Source organism: Notolepis coatsorum (genome assembly GCF_963971535.1).
Source record: "Notolepis coatsorum genome assembly, chromosome: 11".
NCBI lineage: Eukaryota > Metazoa > Chordata > Actinopteri > Aulopiformes > Paralepididae > Notolepis > Notolepis coatsorum.
The window spans coordinates 40,921,244-40,942,995 of record NC_140175.1 but is presented as its reverse complement, the minus strand read 5'-3'; the positions used below and the strand labels follow the sequence as shown (position 1 = coordinate 40,942,995).

At 42.7% G+C, this 21,752-nt stretch overlaps 1 protein-coding gene across 1 annotated transcript; it reads left to right on the top strand.

Moving 5' to 3' along the window:
- Positions 1 to 379: 379 nt before the first annotated feature.
- oaz1b (ornithine decarboxylase antizyme 1b) lies at positions 380 to 20,228 on the top strand. Its single transcript, XM_084324473.1, is given in 6 exon segments — positions 380 to 584; positions 2,500 to 2,551; positions 2,553 to 2,639; positions 13,463 to 13,635; positions 18,544 to 18,629; positions 18,817 to 20,228. Coding segments are annotated over 6 exon segments (654 nt in total). The 5' UTR covers positions 380 to 459; the 3' UTR covers positions 18,948 to 20,228.
- The last annotated feature ends 1,524 nt before the right edge of the window (positions 20,229 to 21,752 follow it).

Here is a 21,752-nt window from a genome sequence, read left to right as displayed (position 1 = left end):
TAACACCAACTTCAGTTAGAAGAACCATCTGTTGTTGCAAGTTTTCTCTGTCCTTCCTTGGTACTTTTCCACTAGACGCCCCCACGTAGCTGCACCTCTGCGGGCCCAATGTTACGTAGTGCTTGTTTTTCTCGGCACGACTCTGACTCGAAAGGGGCTAAAAGGAATACACGGGAAGGACACCTTGCGTGTATAATTATTTTTTATGTGGAATTCAATTGCATTTAATATTCCAGTTAAATTCGGGGCATACTATCGTTATCGCCCTTATATTATTATGACCATCACGATTAGGGACAGGTAAATGTTATGGTATGTTATGCTCTTTTCACGTATCCTATCTAGCCACGTGTTTCCTGCCAAGGTTACCCGGCTCGCTGTCACACAGTCAGCGGTCCATTCCCTACAGGACTACAGCAGCGAGAACAAGCAGCCCGTCGAGTCTCTCTCCGAGGCCGGATGGTAAAATCCAACCTCCAGCGGATCCTAAACAGTCATTGCTTTGCTCGCGAAAAGGAAGGAAAACAACAGTGCTTTACTACCATGGCTGATTTAAGTCGTAGTATCTGTGACATGATTGGCAAGTAAGTGGATCACGAACGATGAGACGCGAAGCTAGCTGAAGCTAATGCTAGCAGCTGAGTGGGGGAGGGGGAGCTAACGTTAGCTAGCTTGGATACGGAAGAGGGGAGCCGAGCTAACAGCTGCTCTGACGCTACTTTATAACGTTAAGAACCCCTTGTTCTATTGGCAAGCTCTAATGTTTTCACCTTTCACGAAAGGCGAATGTGGCTTATTTTTTACAACTGGCTTGTAGGCGAATTGACGTGAAACACTAACGCGTAGTTCGCTCGCCAGGTTGTTGACTAGTTGTGTTCAGCCGGCCTGCTAGCTGCTGCATTGTTGCGTCCAGTTAGCTGCTAACGTTAGCCAGTGTCAGCTGTAGTTGAGCTGGTTTCTAATGACGGGAGGTCGTTTTGATCAGAGAGCTAACCTGATGTTACTTATCTCGCTGTCTAATCAAAAGAAACCCAAACAGTGTCTTCACCTGAAACTCATTTTAGAACGATTTATCTGATATTATTATTCTTGTCTACCAAGCTCACTTCCTTGTTTTAAGAAAGTCAACACCATCAACCGTTAAAATCTCCGTCATCGCTTGTGTTTGCAGTTACGGGTTACAGTGAAGTGACTTTGCTAAGTAACCCAATTCCAAGTAACGTTAGTAAAGGATGCTACATAACGTTAGGTCGTTGTACTAAACTAACGTTAACATGAAACTGGACGATGTTAAGGCTATTAACGTATCTTATAGAGCGTGTTAACATAAATAAGAGCCACTGATAACATTTAAGAAGCTGCCTTGGCGACAGAGGCCGCACATAACGTTAGCGAGCATCTTTTTAATTTCCCCGACCCATTCAACAAATCTAACACCAGGTAGGGGTCGCGACTCGCAACGTTATTATTACTCTGTCATGTTTTCCGTTTAATATACGTCGTCCCCCCTTATTTAATCCTAATCACAGATTTAGCCTGCATCCCACCTCTTTTATTTTTATTAAATGATCATGGTGTGTGAGCTAGCAGTTACTTTTGTAGGTGGTGTTGTTGGCTCCCGTTTCTTGTCATTCGAGTAGATTCCTATCATTAACCTAAACCTACGACTGTTTGGTTTTCCACTGGGTTGTTACGCAACTAAAACCCAAGGAGACCTCATCGTTGACCACGGCGTCACATGGCAACAGGTCCTTACTGATACCATTTCAGACGGGTTGCTAAACGGCATACATACACTAATTGTGTCAAAGCCTCTAAAGAATCCCCCCAGATAGATAGTAGATGGTTGGATCAAAACTGCATTCATCCTCAGTGGAAAATGTGTAATTGGCTGCAGTTAAACACAACAGCGTATAAAAGGACAACCAAGAAGGCCTTAAATCCAACAAAGTCAATGGAGCTGAATGTAACGATAAAGAAGACGATGAAAACTTTATTTAACAGATTGCAGAATGGGTACAATACAGAGACGTTTGTCTTGTTTACATCAGGGTCCCCCATTTTCAATTCAGTGACATACATGACATCATGACATTTATGGCATAGGGACATACATGACATACAGGTATATAGTACTGTTACATTTGTGACATACATGATATGCAAATATACAGTACTGTTACCCATAGATCCTGACAGAGAGTATAATCACATATGATGGGGGTGGGTGGGAGAGAAATATACATACGGTGGGGAGAGAATATATATATATGGTGGGGAGGAGACTGTACATTAGGAGGGGGTGGGTGGGAGAGAAATATACATACGGTACAATGGGAGTAATGTAAACCCGATACAGATTTGTGTAAAATAAAAATGTATTCCGCTTATAAACTATGTTCTAATGTGCACTAGCTGTAGCCAAAATATCTGATTACCTGTAACGGAACACTTTGGATAACCTGTTTTGTCTCTTATCTGTCTCTACCCCTCCCCCAGCCTGTCCCTGCACTGTAGTAGTACCGGCGGCACGGGGCCTCTGTGGTGCTCCTGATGCCCCTCTCCCACCCCTGAAGATCCCAGGTGGGCGAGGGAATGGTACACGGGATCACACTCCTTCAGCTCGGCCGCTCTACTCTGTGAGTCTGGACACACACACACACACATTTATTGCTGCATGTTGGAACAACCAATTAATCGTAACGATCGCTTATGGTACCATTTTGTGGTACAGAAGGCAAACAGAAGAAAATATAGTAATCTGCACATCTAGTTGTATCAGGTGCAGGGCCGATGGACGCGATGGATGAAACTGTGGGGGATATGATTTTATCAAAATGCAAAAAATTTCAGATTCTTACCAATGGGCTGCAAGGGTTTCTACAAATGTATGCCAATTTTATTGAGGAGATCATTGATAGTCGTATATGACGGCAAATGACATGTACAAATGTCACAGAAAATACTTTGACAATGAAATGTGCTTTTTATTCAACAAAGGGTATCTGGTACATGCATGATTTTTTTTTTTACTGATATCATGGACATGTGTCCAGAAGGTAAATTGAAACCAAGCCACATGAGTCACATTCATCACACATGATGATACTAGAGACATACACCTGATCCAAACATTTGCCTAATTCGGGCCAAACCTGCTTGCTTAGTTGGTTAGTAAACCAGTCCTTTTGTTTGAGAGAGTGGCTGCTTTCGGTGTGTAAACAACTCAACACCAGGGTTAACAATAGCCAGGTACAAAGGTTAAAAACAATGGATGTCCCAAACAGCCAAACGTTAAGGCAAGGCCGTAACACAAATGTATTGACCAGTGTTGTTGGAAACTAGGCTTTTTAAACAACCAGCGCAAGGTAGATTTGCATTAGCTGTGTTAAACACTGCTCATCACTGACTCTAATCAACCGATCATGAAGGTGCTGGTAACAATGAAATGATACAGGTTGGCAGCAAATTATCTAGAATATTTAGGCTACATAATGTTTACACTGTGCCTCAGCAGTCACCAGTGTTGAAATCATCACTTCATTCTTGATAGTAGTTGTGTTTATTCACCCCACTTTGCTCGTGTTTCATACACTGTAGTGATTAGAGGGTTACAGAAGCTTGTATCAAGCTACAGAGATGCAACAACAAGAGCAGGCTATTGTTCTGGAGAGTTCTAGGCAGGGGAGGGGAGGCTGTGTGGTCAGCAGTCTTCAAAACAAACTGACCACACAGGAAAGAAATACAGGGAACTCTTTCTGCAGTGGCATAACCACTTCCTGTCACGTGACCCAACATCAGGTTGTTGTTTACACAGGCGGCTGGCGATACTGTTCCTCTTACCACAGCATCTGCAAATCCTGGTCTTTGGGTTCTCCTTGTCTCCTTTTTAAGGTGGAACATGTCTCACTCGTTTGGAGAAAGACACAATGTAAAGGAAAGTGGTGGTGGTGTTGTAATAATTCAGTCAGGGTATTAATGATTTAGTCAGGGACCAGGGTAGTAATTATCCAGTCAGGGCAGGGCAGTAATGATTCAGTCAGGGTATGAAATTCAGATTGACCCATTTCTGGGGTCATTTTGTGAAATTCTGGTGCTGTTTGTAATAGGGGTGCATGATATTGATTTCTTGCCCCCGATATCGATAACTTTCTGCTCCTCAAGGTCGATACCAATAACCGATGATATATATTTATTGTATTATATATATATTTTTAAAATGTATATTCCTGTAGTTTTGACCTAACCAGATTTATCATGACATGAGCGTTACTACTATGAACAAAACAAAGCCAAGAGAACCGTTTTGACTCTTCAAATAAAGTGACCATATTTATTTTTCCAAATAAATATAATTTGAGTCAATCACAAAATTCACAATCCGTCAATGTCATTAACACTTTGATTTCCCAACCCGAGTTTTCTCGGGTTTACCCCCCGCGGGTTGAATGCCCACTCACGAGAATTCTCGTATTTTCTAGTTTTTTTTTAATCAGCGATCTGAAATCATATTTCATCAACCAAGTCTACCGTTGGAAAATCAGCCACTCCAGACGCTCAGATGTGAAAAAATCGCCCCCTATCGTCTCCCAGATGGTAATTCACCCTTTTGGATGGGATTCAATGAAAATGAATGAGAGAAAAAAATCCGGACTCATTTTACTTCTCACTCACGCAGCCGGGGGCGATCAGCTCCACTCTGGCCCCTCAGAGCAGCAGGGATTATGTGTTTTTACAGTATACTCGTGGGATCAATAAAAGGATAGATTTTTTTTCAAATGGCGATCAGGAATTGGAATAATCCATTTGGATACTATCTGATCTCAGGTAAGGAATCTATGTTACCAGTCTTGGGATAATCAGACCCGTTTTCACGGAGATATAAGCTTTTATGTGATATGGCTGTTTGACTCTTAAGAGTGATCAGGAACTGAGAGAATCGATTTTCAGCGCGCGGCACTAGCGTGCACATGTACACATATACTATCGATAATCTAGCGTTTATTTGAAACCGATTCATAAATAGGCCGCTAAATGACAACGTTCTAGAATATTCCAGTAAAGGGCGATTATCATAGAATGTCTTTTTTCCGTGAAACAGAGTGCTTTTCAAAATGCTATCAAACGGAAATGAACTGATAATTTTAATCTGCTTCGACAATGTTGACTGGAAATGGGTCATTGATAATGCGACGGGCAGATTAGACACATAGCCATAATTTAAAACATAGATTAGGCGATATTAACGTTAACATTGGAGTGGATGTGGGCATTCAAGCACTAAATGTGCGCCCCCTGCTGGGCATTCAAAGTGTTAACAATGTGTTTCCCTGAACAATGAGTGAACTAAAAACCAACGGGTATTGTGCTTTGTCAGCCGATAAAACATTTGACGCTATAGAACTGTTGTGGTCTTGATCAATGAAAGTGAAACAACTATTACTTGGCATTTATAGGACAGCATGCCTCAAAAAGAATAAAATAAACCAAACAACGTTAACATCACAGGTCCATATGTCCGCGGTGAAACTTATGTGCCGTGCATCATTGTCTATCAGAGTATGAAGGAGTAAGGCGATCTCATCATGCTTGGCTTGTAAACACTCCTCTGCAAAGTGACGGCGGCTTGGAATTATGAACCTGGGCTCTAAATGACGAAGTAGCAGACAGAATCCTTTGTCTTCGAGCGGTCAGGTGGCGTAGTGGAGATTGCGCTCGTCATCAATGCAAGAGGCTGCGGTCTCGACTCCCGGAGTCAGCATTGCCTTGGCTTGGGCTGATCGCTATACTAACTCGTTTGGCTGGGTTAGGGGGTGGGAAGCCGTGGGTGGGAAACTGGCGTTGTGGACAGCGACACCTACAGGTCAGGTCTGGGCGCTTGCTCAGCGGAGGCAGGACTTGAGGAAGGCAGCGTGACCTTCCACGCGTTACACTTCACCAATGAGAGCCCTCGCTGCCAGGTGAGAAGAGAGCCACTGGCTGTCGCCGCACGTGTCGGAGGAAGCGTGCGGATACTTCAGGGTTCCCTTGTACCGACAAGTAGGAGAACATGCGCACAACAACCAGGTAGGGGAGGGGGGGGGGGGGGGGGGAATTGGCACAACGACTAAAATTGGGACGGGGAGAAAACAAAGAAATCGGAGAAAAAGATAATAATAAAAAAAAAAAAAAATCCTGGGGAGCTCCAGTAGCTCACCGCGTACCTCGGATGCTATTTCGGCGTCGTGGACAACCGTGCGCGTCACGGATCTGGGGTACACGAGTTCGACTCCCGGACTCGCCGTATTTTCTCAGAGTGTCTTTCCCCCGATCTATACCCCATTCAACCTGTTTCTGTCTGTCATGCTTGACCAGAAAAAGCGATAAACGCTAAAAGAACCAGCTGACTGGTCAAAGTTAAAAAAAAAAAAAAAAAATCCTTTGTCTTCGACGAGGGAAAAGGGCTGGTCGTCAAGTGCCATCAAATTATTTTTATCCACTTTTTCTATTTTTATTCCATCTAGGCCTGCCACGATAACACATTTTGCTGGGCGATTAATTGCCCCCGAAAATATCGCGATAAGCGATATTATTGCGACCGGTTAGAGAATTTTTTTTTGGAGAAATTTATTTCCCAAAACTTTTATTTTGAAGCCCACCGCTCTGTCTTTTCCGGTGTTTTAGACTTTTATTTTGAAGCCCACCGACCGGACCGGAAGTATTGTTGCGATTATCAGGTACTTTGGGTACCAGAAAAGTCACGTGAAACACTGCAGACCACTGATTGGTCAGAATAGAGACGCGTCTCTAGGATTTCATAAGCATTATGTTTGCAGCAGGCACAAGTGCAATAAACAAAGGATACAGTCACTGTGTATTCTGCCTCATTTATTGATTAAACAAAACCGACATCAACACAATTTGCCACCGAGCGGAGAGTTTAGTCTCGCAAAAAGATCGCTGACTTGTTAAGGCTTGTTGTTAGGTTAGGTGCTAATGTTGTGCTAGCGTTTTAGCATGGCTATCGTACATAGCGTGATCAATATAACTCGCTATTGATTGTTTGTATGAGTAACGTTAATGCTAGTAGAATAGACACAACGTGAGGTAATCACCATCCATTTTAAACCGGTTATTACCTAATGCTAACGTTAGCAAATAGACGCGACTGGTAACGTTACAGCTAACGTTAACGCTTGTAGAATAGACACAATGAGAGGTAACGTTAGCGTTAGCAGAATAGACACAACGAGGGTCTCGTTAATGTTGTTATTGATTGATTGATTGAAAACTGTGTTTACTCTGTTTGTATGAGTAACGTTAATGCTAGTAGAATAGAAAGCCAGCGGCCCGCCTCCCAACACGGACAGTGACTGACAAGGGGCACTGGGTCCGCCTCATTAAAACAAACGCGCAAATAGCAATTAATCGCGCCCGTCAAAATCATTGCATTAATTTTAATTATCGCGGCAATTAATCGATTTATTGCTTATCGCGGCAGGCCTAATTCCATCCCAATTTCACTGTTCCAATTCTCCCCTCCCCTGTCTTGAACATTGCTTGCATATGCCCCCACTGGCCGGTTGTAGGGAGGATAGAAGCCTGCATCACGTGTCCCCTTCGATACACGAGGAGGCAGCCTGTCGCATCTTTTCACCTGCCAGCGCGGACTCTCATTGCGAGGTGTAACGTGTGGGAGATTACCACCCATCGACTTCCACCCGCTAACTCTGCCAATTGAGTTAGTATGACGGCCGGCCTAAGCCGGAGGCAACGCCGACAGCCGGATTCAAGTGCCATAATTTCTGTGATCAAGTTAGAGATCGCTTGAGCCCTTGGGTCATCTCTGTCAAACGTATTTAATTTAGCAAACGCCTCGTCAATAGGTACAAGCCCCGCCGGTTCCTTTGCAGCTGGCTTTGGATTCACAGCAGCTTTAGCTGCTCGCGCGTCGTCGTCGGATTTTAATACACCATCGTAGCGGTGGTGATGTTTCAGGTGACTTATTAGGTTGGATGTGTTATAGCTTGTTGCCCTTTTCCCTCCTCGTGGAACTTATGCATTTGTTACAAATAGCAAGCGAACTGTTTTCCTCTGAAACTTTGAAAAAGTCCCACACTACCGACGCCATGTTTGTTTACTATCCGTGCTGCTTCTGAAAGTTACGCGACTACGTCACAGCCAGGCATGAGAAAGGGAGCGCTGGATTTGTGAAATACTCCCTCTTCCTAAACCACACGCTATCAGTCGTACCACAGTACTGGCAAAACGGAAGAAGCCTACAGAAAAACAAACACCATTCATCCCAATCCACCCACACCGGATTTCTTTTAACCAAAACATTTATTATATATTATCGGAGCTATCAATAATTTTATCAGGTTTATCGGGATGACGTCATAATTGCTGATATCGGCCAGATAATTATCGTGCATCTCTAGTTTGTAATATAATTCCTTTTTAGGTTTAAAATCTTACTCTTAAGCCCTAGCCATATTTTCAGAGTATTCGTCTAAAAGTACATACCCAAGTAAATGGAAGATTGCTCCACTTCTACAAGGTCTATTTTATGGCAATAACGTTAAGGTTTGTTCGACCAGTGAGATATAATCACAAAAATAACGTCAGAATTTTTCGCAAAGAATATTTTCAGCAGATTTCAGAGGCTGGTATGAGCTGAGTAGTGTAGTTTTATGAAATTTCTATGTCCATTGAAAGCCCTGGGTCTCCGGTTTTAGGACTACAATGCGTTCATGACGTGTTATTTCCTCGCGTCTAATTAATCCGGTGTCTGCCTGGTTAGTTATTTATGAACTCATATTTTGCTAATAACACTTAAAATGATTGGCAAACAAACGTAGTGCTGAAACACTGACGGCTGTTTTGATCGGGTTAGGGTCTTTACTCTTGGCACACAAAAAAAACATTAATTAATACGGACTGTATTGATCTATTTATGATGTGATATTAAATCTGGCCCTGTACCAGGCCCGTCAGGCTTAACACATTCAGTGCCAGGGATTACCTTGTGGCTAACGTGCCACGTTTCCATAACATATTTTCACTGTGCGTCACTGTTTGGAGAGCTATTTCTATATTATAGTTATGGAGACAATACTATAGTCATTTGACAGTGACTTTATTCCGTTGAACATGCAAAAAAGAGAATTTATTCATGCATACGTTCGTGCGTTATCCCGTGGTGAATATAAGTATAGTTTAGGAGTGATCCGGGATAATTCCTGAAACGCTGAGTATTCTACTATAAGCGTTGACGTTTCTAGCCTGGACACGCTACTATTTCCAAATCAAATGTATATAATGGGTATTATGTGTCATCATGAATGCAAGAAAATGTGGGGGGGGGGGGGGGGTCGTTTTTTATGCTTTGATGGCCAGTAACGGCATTCGTGTTGGAACACTACAGACGCTGATCAGCTGGATCGATATCAAAACATTGTTGGATCAAGCTGAAATTGATGTCAGATAGTCCTTACCTTTGGTCGGGGGTATTTTAAAAAGAATATACCAATTGTCTGATCGCGATTTCCAGTATTGGTGTCCATCTGGTCCCGGACATAATTTGACACAACTTATGGATAGAGTGTGCCAGATGCGCTTCGAAGTGGTCGGATGAAGCGATTTACTCGGCTCCGTCTAAATATAGTGCCCGGAGACATTTGAGTGTAACACAAGGTTAGATATAAGGTTTCAAAGGGTGGCATCTGCCATCTGGCAGGATGCGGCCGGTATTGCACTTTGGCGATCTCAAAATCCTTTCCTATGGCAACACCGAGGTCAGTGGATGAATAATGAATACAAATATAGAATAAAAGAAAACAACCAAAACCCGAGATATCTCGGGTCTGGCGTCCAATGCATGGCGAGTTAACACGAGATATCTCTGGTCTGGCGCCGAATGTGTTAACTCAATGCCATACCAGAGTAAAGTCGGGTTAACTCGCCAACGCTTGAGTGCCAAACCAGAGAAGTCGGGTTTTCATCGTTATTTCTTTTATTCGACATTTCCATTCATTATCCATCCAGGGAGCCTGGTGTTATCATAGGGAATGAGTCTGAGATCGCAAAAGTGCAATACCAGCCGCATTCTACCAGGCGGCGGTATCGAGCACCCTTTGAAACCTTGTGTCTTGGGCTGTGCATCGATTATATTGGTCCGGGTCGGCTATTTTTCTCCGGGCAAGACGAGCGGTTATAACGCTCGGATTGAGAGGAATCAAATACTCCCGATGCATGTTGTGTGGTGGATTATGTTGGCGACACGATGGACATCAATACTTGGAATGGCGATCAGATCATTGGAATATTCTTTTTGGGGTACATCCTAGTCAAGGTAAGGGCTATATGATATCAATCTTGCATTGATCCAAGAATGTCTTCATTGCGATTCGATCGTATCTGTAACGTTAGTCCACAACGTATTCCGTTGGTGACGATCAAAGCATCAAAAAACGTCCCCCCCCCTCCCCCACCCTTTCATGCATTCATGATGGAACATAATACCTATCATATGCATTTGATTTTTTAATTGTAGCGTGTGTGTAGGGACAAAACACCAATGTAGTATAATACACGTTGCAGGCTATTACCAGCCTCCCAGGAATTACCCTAGACCGCTCTAAAACCACTTATATTCACCACGGTATAAAACGGGAATGTATGGATGAGAAAATTATTTCTTTTTCACATATTGAACGATAGATACTCAATGTCAAATGGGCCATAGTATTGTATCCATAGCTATAATCTAGAATATAGTTATAGCCCTGCAAACACTGCCACGCATTCCTATACTTGAGAGCGCCGGCCTTTTAACCACACATCACGCATATTGCTCTGGCGCTGAGAGAACTGTCAGGAGAACTGCCTCTCCCTGAACGTCAGCAAAACAAAAGAGATGATTGTGGACTTCAGGAGGTCGGGGGTCAAGGACTACAGCCCCCTCAGCATCGACGGGGCACCGGTTGAGAGAGTGAACAGTTTCAAGTACCTCGGAGCCCACATATCCGAGGACTTGACATGGACCACACACATTGACAGTGTTGTGAAGAAGGCACGACAACGCCTCTACTTCCTCAGGCGCCTAAGGAAGTTCCAAGTCAGTCAGAAGATCCTTAGGAACTTCTACTCATGTACAATAGAGAGCATCCTGACCGGCAACATCACCTCCTGGTTTGGGAATAGCACTGCACAAGACCGTAGCAGACTACAAAGAGTGACACGTTCAGCCGAACGCACAATTGGAGGTGGGCTTCCCACCCTCCAGAACATTTACAACAAGCGGTGCAAGGGGAAGGCTAAGATAATTATTAAGGACTCGAGCCACCCGAACAACTGCCTCTTTGAACTGCTGCGGTCAGGCAAGCGATACCGGAGTCTTAAGGCGAGCACAGAAAGACTCAGAAGAAGCTTCTATCCCCAGGCCATCAGGCTGCTAAACGAACAATAATCACTATGCAACAACCATCAAATGCACACAGCACACACACCCGCACGCACGCACACACTCACTCAAACAAACAACACACTGCAGCACCCACTCTCCACACTTTAGATCACACAAACACACTTACACTTTATATTTATTGATAAAGGATTTGCACTACAACTCGTACACCTACTGTGAATTGTACCTAAATTGCACCTCGTCCCATTTCTCCATTTCTGCCTTGCACTATATAGTATTGTATATTAGTACACTGCACAGTATTGTATATTGTATGGTAACTACGTCTATTCTGCATCGAACATTGTACATATGTCTAAACTGAACACTGTGACCTCATTTTTTTTACTTCTAATTTTACTATGTTATTTTATTTCATACTTGTCTTGTCTTGCACAGTCTCTGGAGCGCAACAGTAAGAAGCATTTTGTATAAAAGTATTCTGTACTTCTGTATGACAACTATTAAAGAAACTTGAAACTTGAAACTGATTGAGTTAAGGGGTTAATAATTTTATGACTATTTAGATGCACTGGGATATGCATTGCATTCTTATTGATGCATTGTAAATATTAAAGTGAGATGTGAAATGTATACACCCCTAGTTGGCTTAAAGGGGAACTCCAACATTTTGGGAAATTAGCTTATTTAACATCTTCCCTGGAGTTAGACAAGAAGATACATACCTTTTTTGTCTCTGTGCGTGCATTTTAGCTTTGGGAATAGATGCTCCGTTAGCATAGCTTAGCTTCATCACTGGAAGTGAGGCAGGACAGTAGCCTTACAGTGCCTTACAGTGTATTGCAAGGTCTGACATTGACCAAACTTGATATGCATGACCTTGGTGGGCTCTAGGTCAACTCCTGAAAAGGGGGTCAATGTCAGACCTTGCAATCAAAAGTTAGGGGGCGCACTGAAATTATGGCAAGGGTTATTAGCCCCCTAACTTTTGATTGCAAAGTCTGACATTGACCCCCTTTTCAGGAGTTGACCTAGAGCCCACCAAGGTCATGCATATCAAGTCTGGTCAATGTCAGACCTTGCAATACACTGTAAGGCACTGTAAGGCTACTGTCCTGCCTCACTTCCAGTGATGAAGCTAAGCTATGCTAACGGAGCGTCTATTCCCAAAGCTAAAATGCACGCACAGAGACAAAAAAGGTATGTATCTTCTTGTCTAACTCCAGGGAAGATGTTAAATAAGCTAATTTCCCAAAATGTTGGAGTTCCCCTAAGTCCCTGTACTGTTGGGCCCCTCCCTGTATTGCATTATCATAACGTTAGTTGTGGGGGGGAGGGGAAAGAGGCGTACACTGCATGGAAGAGATACTCTAATGCAGTGGTTCTCAACTGGTCTAGCCTCGGGACTCAACATTTTCCTTAGTCATTAAGTCGCGACCCAAAATTTTGAACCACTGATTTTATGTAAAAAACCCAATGAAATAAAATAATATATGCTTCTTAGCAGATTTCTTAGCTTAACATAACAGACCTAAGTTTGGGGGAACTAATGGGATAACTGGGGTTGCAACAAAAGTGCAACTAGGGGCTAAAAACACAATGAAATAAAATAATAATAAATAATATATCCTTCTTAGCAGACTTCTTAGCTTAACATCCCAGGGAACTAATGGGATAACTGGGGATGTTGTTTGCTCCTGACAAGAGTCTCAAAGTCTGTGGTGATGGTAGACAAAGCAACTCTGAGGTCATGCTCAATGTCCAATCTGTTCCTACGCTTTGTCTTCAGCTGGACCAGAGCTAAGAAGCCACTTTCACAAAGATAGGTAGAAGAGAGTAAATAATTATAATTTTTTAACACACACATTCGTGACCCACTCAAAATGGCCCCGCGACCCAGTTTTGGGTTGCGACCCACCAGTTGAGAAACACTGCTCTAATGGATAGTATGTCAACATATTTAGAAGCCTATTCCTGCTAGCCCATCCAACAATCATTTGGACCAGTGTTTTGAGATATTTCAAGCTGAAAATGTTATTATATATTTTTTTCCAGGACAGGAAGTTAACGGTGACTGAGGAGCCAGCGGGTAATGGTCGCCCCGGGTTACTCCACTTCCAGAGCCGGCCCACCATTACCAAGGCCATACACTGGGATGCTGTGCTGAGCGGCAGAGCCCTGTATGTGGAGATTCCTCTTGACCCGCTCCCTGAAGGCAGCAAGGAGAGGTGTGTGTGTGTGTGTGTGACACAAAGTGGAACGTGGTTATGGGTTTTCAATAGAGATCCTGAACCTCTTCCACCCGTGTGGTCCAGTTTCGGACCGCAGATGACATCACGTCATAAATCAATCCGTCTAGACTGTATGACATGTTTTATTTTTTTCAAATGTATCCAAGAGTAAACATCCTAACCATGTCACAACAGCAGTCCGTGTATATTTTCAGCAATACGTTTGTTTACCAATAGGTTAAAGTGTTATCAGTGAGATTTAAGTTTTTGAAATGTGATAATATTTTCGCGGATATCCGCCATTTTGAATTAGTTGCCGTCGCCGAATGATGATGATTTGTAGTCATATGAGCACATGGCATCCAGAGCTCTTGAAATTTCGGAAAACTACAGTAGCCTGCAAACAAATGACTTGTGTATGCATTTTTTTTATTTCTCGCGATACTATATCACAAAACGGAACGTTATTGGCATAGATTGGAGCGCAGTTAGTGTGTCTACCTTCTGTGAACATTTAGCTACCATCTGTTGAAATCCGATCCAAAATGGCGGAGGCATATCCATGAATCGAACTGTACATACAGTAGATTTCATTCTCGATGCACGCCTGGTGATACTAAATCCAAATTGAACTCTGCCATTTGAAAGAGGAGATTTGGCCCGATCCATAGATGTGCGAGTTGGCTATAATAAGGTAATTTATAGGCCTCATATTCTATAATAATATTTCAGATTGCATTGGTCCGGATGGGAGAATTCAGTCCTGTATCTACAAAACCTTCTGTTTAATCATCTTCTCTTTATTAATTTTCTTCAAGTTTTTGTACACGTGATCTCAAGAAGGTACTGAACGAGCTCAGTGGCAGTTTCATGTCTGGTCATTTTTAGCATGGTGTTATTCACTGTCAAAGATGCAAAGAAAAATCATAATTCATATTCTCCTTTTTGTTTCATCACAATTTAACCAAGCCTAGTAATAGACACAATATTTCTGACACTGGGAATACATTCACTGAGGTCCATAGATGTCCATAGATACCAAGAACATGCTAATGGACCTTGTAGAAGTGGAGCAATATTCCATTTACTTAGGTATGTATTTTAGGCGGATTTTCAGAAAATAGGGCTCCGGGCTCAATTGTGATGAAACAAAGGAGAATATGAATTATGATTTTTCTTTGCATCTTTGCTCATTGAAAGCTCTGGATGTCCTCTTCTCAAAATGACTACATTCACCGACGGCCGGTAATTAAAAATGGCAGATTTCCGTGATAACAATTTAAAAAAAAAAACTAAAATCTCATTAACCCTTTGATCGCCGGGGTTAAATTCATAATTTACCATCCCTCGCCAGCCCTATTTAACATGGAGAAGTTCCCCTTCTTTGCAGGGCTATAACCTTTTAAATTGTATTGCTAAATTGACATTACCATGGCCCATTCAAAGTCCTATATCTATTGTTCAGGGTGTAGCAACGTTATACTTTTTCATTCACATATTCATACTAAAATACGGTCTAAAGTATAAGTATGTTTTTATCGTTTTCTGCAGCTTTCTCCAGAACGTGATTTATAGCTCCAAATGCATTATATTGATGATGAAATACAGTTTGATAGCAATCGGCGTGAGATAAAAAATTTCAACTGGACGTGGTTCTAGAAGTTACTACGTATCATCTGATGTTGACCGGATGGGCGGGGGGTCGTTGATAATTCCGTGGGCAACGTTATATCATTCATCTAGTGTGGGTGATATGATCATTGGAGCAGTTAGTATAGAAGACATTACAAAATAACGCTGAAACTCACCGTAGCTTCCTCGCGCCGTTGGGAGATGAGCGTGGAACAGAATTTTTTCTATTATGGGATATAGAAATACCCGATCCATTTCCAGGTTGTATAATAGTATATACGTCCAAATCATGTTTATCGAGTTATTTGCAACGGATCGATATCCATTGTGTCGAGCTCGAGTCCCGGGACCTATAGCGAGTGATCGGACCAAATTGAAATGAGCACCAGCGGCCCTTCCCTGTTTATGCCCTGGGCGATCTGCCGATCGGCCACCAGATGGCGCTCTTGAACCGTTAGAGAGTTGACAGGGGCTCACCAGTACATATAATGTCTCCGGGGGAGAAATATGATTTCGATAACAGATTTTTGAAATATTTATATCAATGACGCTGTACAGCGTCATCGGCAGAATAAGCATGGCGGGGAATGACGCTGAAAAGCGTCAACGGCGATTAAAGGGTTAATTAACCTATTGGTAAACAAACGTATTGATGAAAATATACATTATAACTGCTGTTGTGACATGGTTATGTTTATTCTTGAATATGTTTGGAAAAAAAACGTTAATTATGTCAGACAGTTGGAGAGCTTGATTTATGACGTGATGTCATTTTGGGACCGGTCCCGTCGGGTGGAAGAGGTTAAGTAGGGCTGGACAAGGCGGTCAGGTGGCGTAGCGGAAATTGCGTTCGTCACCAACCCCGGAGACGCTGGATTCGCCTGTTCGAATCCAGCTCACAGCTCCGGGGTTGTCACCAGCTTGGCTGGCCATTCACACTAATACAATTGGCAGTATTAGAGGGTGGGAGAAGCTGGCGGGGTGGGTCCGGGTTGTTGTAAACAGCGACTCCTACAGTTCGGTCGGGGCGCCTGCTAAGCGCGGATAGGATCTAAGGGCGGTAGTGTGATCCTTCCACACGTTACACGCTCTCAGTGAGAGTCCGCGCTACCAGGTGAAAAGAAGCGGTTGATTGGCTAGACGTGTGTCGGAGGAAGCACGTGATAGCCTCCACTCTCCCAGACCGACTGTGGGGGGTAAGTGCGCAGCGACCAGGAAGGGGATTGGGAATTGGCATAACGACTAACATTGGGATGGGAGAAAAATCGGAGGAAAAAGGAGGGGGGAAAAGAGCAATAATAAAAAAAATAAAGTAGGGCTGGACAAGTAAAACAATAATTATTACAATAAAGTTTTCCACAATATTATATATATTCTTTTACTTGTGTGAAGTTTTCCTTTGACCAATACCAGAAATGAGAACCCGAAAAGTTATACCCGATGCTTAATGCTCAATCATCAAAACAGTCACTATTTGTAATGCCTGTCTACAATACAGCAGCTCTCTCCACTCATGGAATGGCAGATTTCTTGAGAAAAAGGTGTTTTGGTACAGCCAGGTTGTCGCTAGGGATGGGAAGATACACCGATCCAGATCGATACATCGATCTAATTATCAATGATCCAATAGGATCGATGCAACGTAAAAAGATCCGTTCATATCGATATTTTGAAAATCCTGTGGCGAATCTCATATCCGCCTAACATCACTAGCTCCGTGTGTGTAGACGTTACAGCATAGCTCCAGACAGAGTCTGCCTATTTGGTCGCATTTTGCGACCCGAAATAAGTCCCTGCTTTTCCCCCCAGCAACGGGTCAAATGCATCTAACATGCTTTGTATCCTCGCCATTCCTTTATGCCCATGTCGCGTTAAAGACAGAAACTAACATTAGCTGCTTACGCTAGCTAAGCTAAGTTGCCTCTGAGCTAACCCTGCTCAGAGGCATAGAGAAAACAGCGGAGTTCTATTAGTGAAGAAGGAGGGGGGCCTCTCTCACTCTCTCTCTACGTTCAATGTCCCTGTGTGTGTGTGTGTGTGTGTGTGTGTGTGTGTGTGCGCGCACATTCACGTCCCATGATCTCTGGTCTTTGGAAAGTCTAAATAATCAATATCGTATCGTGATGAAACTGGTGATTCCCACCCCTAGTTGTCTGAGGTTTTTAGGTCCCTGTAGCACAACTAACAGCTGGCCACAACTTCAGTGTGTCCATCCGTATCAATAGTAATAATTAATGTTACGGCAGATTTCTTGAGTGTTTAGGTCCATGTAGCAGAACTCTGTTAGCCACGACATCTGTATCAATAGCTTATGTTACGTGAAGTGGGTGAAATATTGTTGGCACAATTTGGAAATGAACAGACGCAAATCACATATCTTTTAGATAATGCTAAGGTAGCTTCATCACAACAAACTTTTTGTGGTAACGTTAGTGTTCTATCCATAGAATCCTCCTAATGCTTGCATGCTCCAGCTTCCATCGTTTAGTTTTTCTGCTGCACACACATGCCTCAGACTTTTACTGGAATGAAAATGAGAGGGAATTATTGCAAAGGGTCTGAAACGTTTCCCAATTTCATATGAGGTTCTTGGCTTATAACCGTGAACTTATTCTTGGAGGAAAATACACAGTAAGCCAATACCAGATCTTTCAGTATGTTGTGGTTAAAATATCCACATTTAATAGCTGTTCAATTGAATTCCAACCGTACGCCGTGCATTCAATATGCAGTACACTCCATTTGATAGAAATTCAATAGAATTGCAAGCCTGAGGCTGGGTGGCGCAGCGGACTCAATTGGCAGAGTCAGCGGGAGGGAAGCCGGTGGGTGGGTCCTGGTTGTTGTAAACAGCAACTCCTACAGTTCGGTCGGGGCGCCTGCACAGCGAGGGAAGGATCTGGAGGGAGGTAGTGTGACCTTCCACACGTTACACTCTCCCAGTGAGAGTCCACGCTGCCAGGTGAAAAGAAGTGGTGGGCTGGGCTGGGTACACATGTGTCAGAGGAAGCATGTGATAGTCTCCGCCCTCCCAGACCGACGGTAGGGGGTAGAGTGCGCAACAACCAGGAAGGGGATTGGGAATTAGCATAACGACTAACATTGGGAGGGGAGAAAAAGGGGGAAAAAGATAATTCAAGAAAATAATTGCAAGCCTGTATGTGCATGATAGACACTTGCTCAGGAACATGTCTTTACAGATGCATTTGTGAACCTGGTTATTTATGTGAGGGTCCATGTTTAAAACCCAAATTCACCCTTCTGTTCCTTCAGTTTTGCGGCTCTACTGGAGTATGCTGAGGAACATCTGAAAGTTGGCAGCGTGTTTGTCTGCTTTTACAAGAACAGAGATGATCGTGGTATGTAATCAGTTTTTCTATCTACATTCACTACACTACAATCCGCCCCATCTTGCACAGCTTTAAAGAAAAATCTAAATGGCAATGATATTGAAAGCTGTGATGTTTGTATATCATGTACCTGTTGGAACTAAATGTTCCGATTTAGTGTTTGTCTAATGCTGTATCTCTTCTCTGAACCCCGCAGCTAAGCTGGTGCGCACGTTCAGTTTCCTAGGCTTTGAGATTGTGAAACCGGGCCATGCCCTCGTCCCACCTCGACCCGATGTCCTCTTCATGGCCTACAACTTCGACAGGGACTCCTCGGATGAGGAGTAACTCTCTGGACCCACCCCTTATCCCCCTGTTCCTCCTTCGACCCCCCCCCCCCCCCCCCGTCTAGCCCGCTCCCTCAACCACCCAACCTCAACCCGATTCTCAACATTCTATTACCTTCCTATCCTTCAGTCCCATTCTTATACATCCGTCTTTGTAAAAAAAAAAAAAAAAAACTCCACTGTAGCCTCCCTTGTATGTGACCCATATGCTTACATACACCCTCCCGGCCCTCAGTGCTTTTTGTGTTCCAAGGAGTAGTTTAGACATGCATTTTCTATTTCACCTGTGTCCATCTCTATGTATCTTGATTATTACTCTTGTCATTTAATTGGTATATTTTTGTCACGTAAAAAAAAAAGAGGGAACCTTTTTGTTTTTGAACTTATTGATGAGCATATTGCAATTCTCATAGCTATCAATCAATGTCTTGTATTCCTTTATTTCTTTTCAAGTTTGTCATTTGTTGGTTTTGTTTTCTATGCTAGAATTGAAGAGGACTTCATTTCTTGAATGTACAACAAAAAAAAAGGTCATCAGGTTTACGCTTGGGTACTCCAGCTTTGATTTGATTGGCTAAAAAAATCAATGTGAAATTTGTCCCGGCTTTTTGATTATTACCCCAGGTTGAATTGCAACCGTTTTGATAGAATCGGATTTACTCATAAAAAATGGAAAATAATGTAAAATCCATTATGTGACATTCAATATCTATGGTTTTGATATATAGCACTAATATTGTTTAAAAGGGCCTCTATTTGGTTTATGTGAAATGTGTTGCTTTTAAGCGACGACCCCCAAATTTGGTACTTCATAGCTGGATAGTAAAGAAATGTGTTGCTTTTAAGCGACGACCCCCAAATTTGGTACTTCATAGCTGGATAGTAAAGAAATGTTGCTTTTAAGCGACGACCCCCAAATTTGGTACTTCATAGCTGGATAGTAAATCCCCCTAGACTAGCGACGTGAGTTGGAGAGCACAGGTGAATGCTGTCGTATGTGACTGATTTAGGAACTTTGATTTCAAGATACAATGACGGGTGAATTGGTACAAAAGCTAAAGTAGCTGAAATATCCAAAGTGCTTTTGCTTTTCTGTTGTGTATACCTGATTTTTATTGTAATTTCTTTTTGGAGGATTCTGAAAAAATTGCTGTGATGTTCTGATTGGAAGTTTTTGACTAGCATTCCTTTTAACTTTTTTTTTGTTTCATTATAGTTAGTTGTTTGTTCACCCGCATAGTGGTACTTGTTGTGCTTCTGTGATAATAAAACAACAAAAATACCTTTGTCTGTTATTAATATTGGCTTAGACTTCTACGGGTTGATCTCTAGAACCTTGCCAGTACATGCGTAGTAAATTCCAAACCAGGCTGGATTTATAAGCAAAGGTCATCTTAACCTCATGGGACCTGGCACTCCATGATTTAGTCAATAAGCTACAAAATCTGGGTCACTTTCATTCTGTTGCCGTGTACGATTCCAAATTGCATACATGTGAAAATATTAAACTGCATTCTAATTGTGTAACACTTACAAATATGCATGCTTAATTTTTTTTTATCCAATAGTTTGTATTTATTGAGCTAATATTGACACCGAATGATGTCACGAGAACCCCAGGTTTTTATTTTTTTATAGGTTAGTGGCACTAACCCGATGATCCACTAGTTATACGACACAGACACAGTACATATTAGTGCACTACCTAGTACCCTACATAACCCTTATCCCACACCATGTTTTAATAAACTAGAGAAAAATGAGGTCAGTTACAAAAGAGCAGGACAGGGTTCCAAAGAACGTCATGTGACTACCACAAGGGGGCTCCAGAGAACAACACATTAGGGAACAATAAGAAGTTGGCACACATTAGGGCACAGTGAACAATTAGCACACATGATTAGGGCATGATGAGCAGTTAGCTTATTATGGTCCTGAACTGGTCCTGTGTAGCTCAATGGCTAGAACATGGCGCTAACACTGCCAGGGTGAGTGGTTCTATTCCCACTGGGCTCAGGCCATCCGTGCTAAAAATGTATGCACTCGTACTGAACTACTAGCTTTGAGTAAAAGTGTACACATAATGCCATATGAACTGAGAACCATCATAAATCAATTACAGTATATGCTAAAACCAGGGAAAATGTATTTACCTTTGTATCTAAAAGTCAAGTCAAGAGTTTTATTTGTCATGGCATACAAGTATACAATGAAATGCGGGGGGTCTTGCCCGCATCGATGTGCATAATACAATAGTAGGGCATATCGGTATATGTACATGAGTTATTTACAGTGCATGGTAGGACATGCTAGGTCCTGTGGTAGTGAAATACACTGTTAGCTACGGATGAGGCACTGGGTCTTTATGTACACTGTTATACAATGCTATATTATACAATCTCAAGTTATACTATACTATTCTTAAAGTGACCTTTCCTTTTGTAAAGTGACCATAAGTGTGAGCGTGTGCAGCATGAGTGTGTGTGTACTCATGTACAGTGTGTGTGTTGTGTGTGAGCGTGTACAGTGTGTGTGTTGTGTGTGTGCTCATGTGTGCTTGTGTGTGGAGAGTTCAGTGTTCAAGGCTCTGATGGCCTGGGGGAAGAAGCTGAGCCGAAGTCTCTCTGTCCTAGTTACTGGTGTTCGCAGGCGTTTGCCTGACCGCAGCAGCATGAACAGGCTGTTGTTGGGGTTGTGAGGGTCTTTCATTATTCTGCAGGCTCTGGATTTGCACCTCTTGTTGTATAGGACCTGCAGGGGTGGTAGGGCCTTCTTGTCCTGTGCCGTGCTGTTTCCATACCAGGCA